The sequence below is a fragment of the Apis dorsata genome, unplaced genomic scaffold (assembly GCF_000469605.1).
Source record: "Apis dorsata unplaced genomic scaffold, Apis dorsata 1.3 scaffold_70, whole genome shotgun sequence".
In the NCBI taxonomy this organism is placed as follows: Eukaryota; Metazoa; Arthropoda; class Insecta; order Hymenoptera; family Apidae; genus Apis; species Apis dorsata.
In genome coordinates this window covers 303,644-306,324 of record NW_006263368.1, presented here as the reverse complement: position 1 = coordinate 306,324, position 2,681 = coordinate 303,644, and the positions used below count along the sequence as shown (strand labels likewise).

The window sequence follows — 2,681 nt, the reverse complement described above, 5'->3', positions numbered from 1 at the left end:
TTTTTTTTTTTTTTTTTTTTTTTTTTTTATCTTTTTTTCTTTTTCTTTTTTTCATTTCACCTCGAACGCCATTTTACTTTTCCTGCCTCAGTGTCTCGGTGGAAGCATCGACGCGATGAAGAAGCCGATGCAGTGGATATTGGTGTACTTCTTGATACTTGGTGAGTGCTCATAAATTCTTTCCTTTCGTTGTCACGTTATTCGAGAGAAATTTTACTGGATTTTTTGTTCTGTAAAAAGGGATAGAAGATGGATTTACGTGTTATTAAAAAAAAATATAGAATTTTACATTTACATATCGTTTGAAATAAAAATGAAATGGAATAAAAATGGAGTGGATATTAGAGAGGAGATATTTGATTGTTAATTGTAATTGTATAACTGTAATTGTGTTTGTATAACTATAATTTATCGTTGAGAATGAGATATTGATGAGAGATGATTCGAGACAAGCGATCTCATGTAATTGATTGCATGAAGAAAGATTCACTGGATATTTATGGAGATGTATTGTACAATGGAATTTTAACAAAAATGCGCAAGAATTATTTAAGTAGAATTCCACGTTTCAAGTTATTCTTATTGCATAGAAAATATTTTGAATTTATAAAAATTTATGACACGTGTATGGAAGAAACGATTACGCATTTTATTTTTGTTTTTAAACGTGATGTAAAGATGTTATATAACATTTACATAACATTCTCTATAAAAATGATTAAACGTATCTCGATATTTTTAATTCTGAAATATCGAAGCGTTCTTAATAATGGAATAAATAATGGGAAAAAAGGAAAGAAAAAAGGAGAAAACAGAAAATAAACAAAAAGCTGGAGCTTTCCTCTCCATTTTCACTCGCAAAATGAAGAAATTTCTTCATTTGGAAAGAATGAAACTTTAGAAAAAAAAAAAAAAGAGAACTATAAGGAGAGAACAAATTTGAATATCTTCTTTAAATTTTCGTTTACCGACTGAAAATGTAAATTTGCAAATGTTAACAAGCTCGACGAATGTGATGCCTTTCCTCCAAATGAAAGAAGCAAAGTTCACCGCAAGCTTTCTGATTAATTAAAGACATTTCATTCATACGTGAAATCGGGTTAAGACGCGTTTCGTCGGTCCTACGTTTTTCAAAAACTTGGCAATTGAGAATTTCAGTGGGGAGAAGGAAAAATGTAGAGAACGCAGTTTGAAAACAAGATATATCTTTCTTTCGAGGATTGTTTTACAGCGTTTGATCTTTTAATTGCACGTCGCGTATGCCATAAAGTGGAAAAGTCGTAGCTATTAACATAGTTGATAACAATTAATAAAATCTTGCTCAAAGAAACGAGGACATTGTCAGAAAACATAAGAGGAATATATAATTGAGTAATTAATTTGTTTTGCAAGTTTGCATTTTAAATTGTAACGTATTACAAAAAGGAGCCAAAAATTGGATTATATTTTTGTATAAAATAAAATAGAAATCTTTCTTATTTAATTATCTAATAAATGAAACGCACGATTAGAATTATAATCAAATAATTAAATCGGGATGAAGAGGATGAAGATAATAATATTGCACTGCCACTGTTTCAACATAAATTTATCTTGGATACATATTATCAAAGTAGAACATCTGATTATAAGAGAGACATCATATTTTATTTTTAAATAAAAATATATATAGCTCGTGTAATAAATTATCCGTACTTCAAATGAGATCCGCGACAGATATGAATAAATTTCTACCGACTAATTGCAAATAACACGAAGATTGCATGTTATCGTGATTATGATATATTTTATGATTATATATATATATATATAACTATGATAAAATAGCCTAAGATTAACGGATTGAACAAATTCCCTTCAAACTCAAATATTGACGTTGAATCGGATAATTTTGTTCGCTTTATTGCGATTCCTGATCGCCAGATGACGAAAACGGAAGTTATCCGTTTATATTTGTGAAAATAAACACGGTCTCCGATGAATCCAACTTGATTCGCGTGATTATGATAAAAAAAAACTGATATATTTTTAGAAATAAAATTCCGTTTTCGTCCAAAGATAGAGAGAAATCGTGGGATTGGATAAATGATTGTGTTCGATTGTTGAGATTCATACGTTCGAATGGATCGTGAAGAATAAACGTAATTTCAATTTTGAGATCGAATATTACAATATATATACTTAGAAGACATTATAAATAAAGAAACTCAAGAACAGTAAAATATTAATTTACTTAATTAACTAGACAATAAAAGTATTTGTCTCCGGGGTAAAGCTTCGAAGCTCATTTTATCAAAGTCACAAAGTTTCTGAAAAGAATAAATCGCGACTTCCTACCTTTCTAAAAAAAAAAAAAAGTATCCTCGAAATTCTCTCTTTCTCTCCCCAATTTAATTAAACCAGAATTTAAATCCAGGCTAAGTCCAAACACAAGTTAAACACGGAAAAGCAGAACAATAGTCTTTGCATTCCCCTCCCTCCGTTAAACAGAACTCCATACCCGCGTATAAATATCAACGAAAACGGCATTATCTCTCTGTGAAACGATTCCAGGCCGCTATCGTCACAATTGCTGGAAAATTGATAAAAAAAAAAGAAAAAAAGGGAGGGAATAAAACAAAATAAAATGAAAAAAAAAGACCGTGAAACGTATAACGAGAGGAAGTGGCGGTGTTGGAATA

The 2,681-nt window shown here is 30.1% G+C and overlaps 1 protein-coding gene and 1 long non-coding RNA gene across 5 annotated transcripts in view; one reads left to right on the top strand and one right to left on the bottom strand.

The window, feature by feature from the left end:
* The window catches only part of LOC102673503 (xaa-Pro aminopeptidase 1-like), a 45,302-nt gene that overhangs the window by 8,118 nt on the left and 34,503 nt on the right, over nt 1–2,681 (top strand). For all 4 annotated transcript variants that reach the window (XM_031515448.1, XM_031515450.1, XM_031515449.1 and 1 more), the window contains one exon: nt 92–161. In XM_031515448.1, coding sequence (XP_031371308.1) covers nt 116–161 — 46 coding nt within the window. In that variant the 5' untranslated portion in view covers nt 92–115. The remainder of the gene's footprint in view (nt 1–91; nt 162–2,681) is intronic.
* LOC116186885 overlaps nt 1–2,681 on the bottom strand; it is a 17,984-nt gene that overhangs the window by 8,533 nt on the left and 6,770 nt on the right. The window lies entirely within an intron of this gene.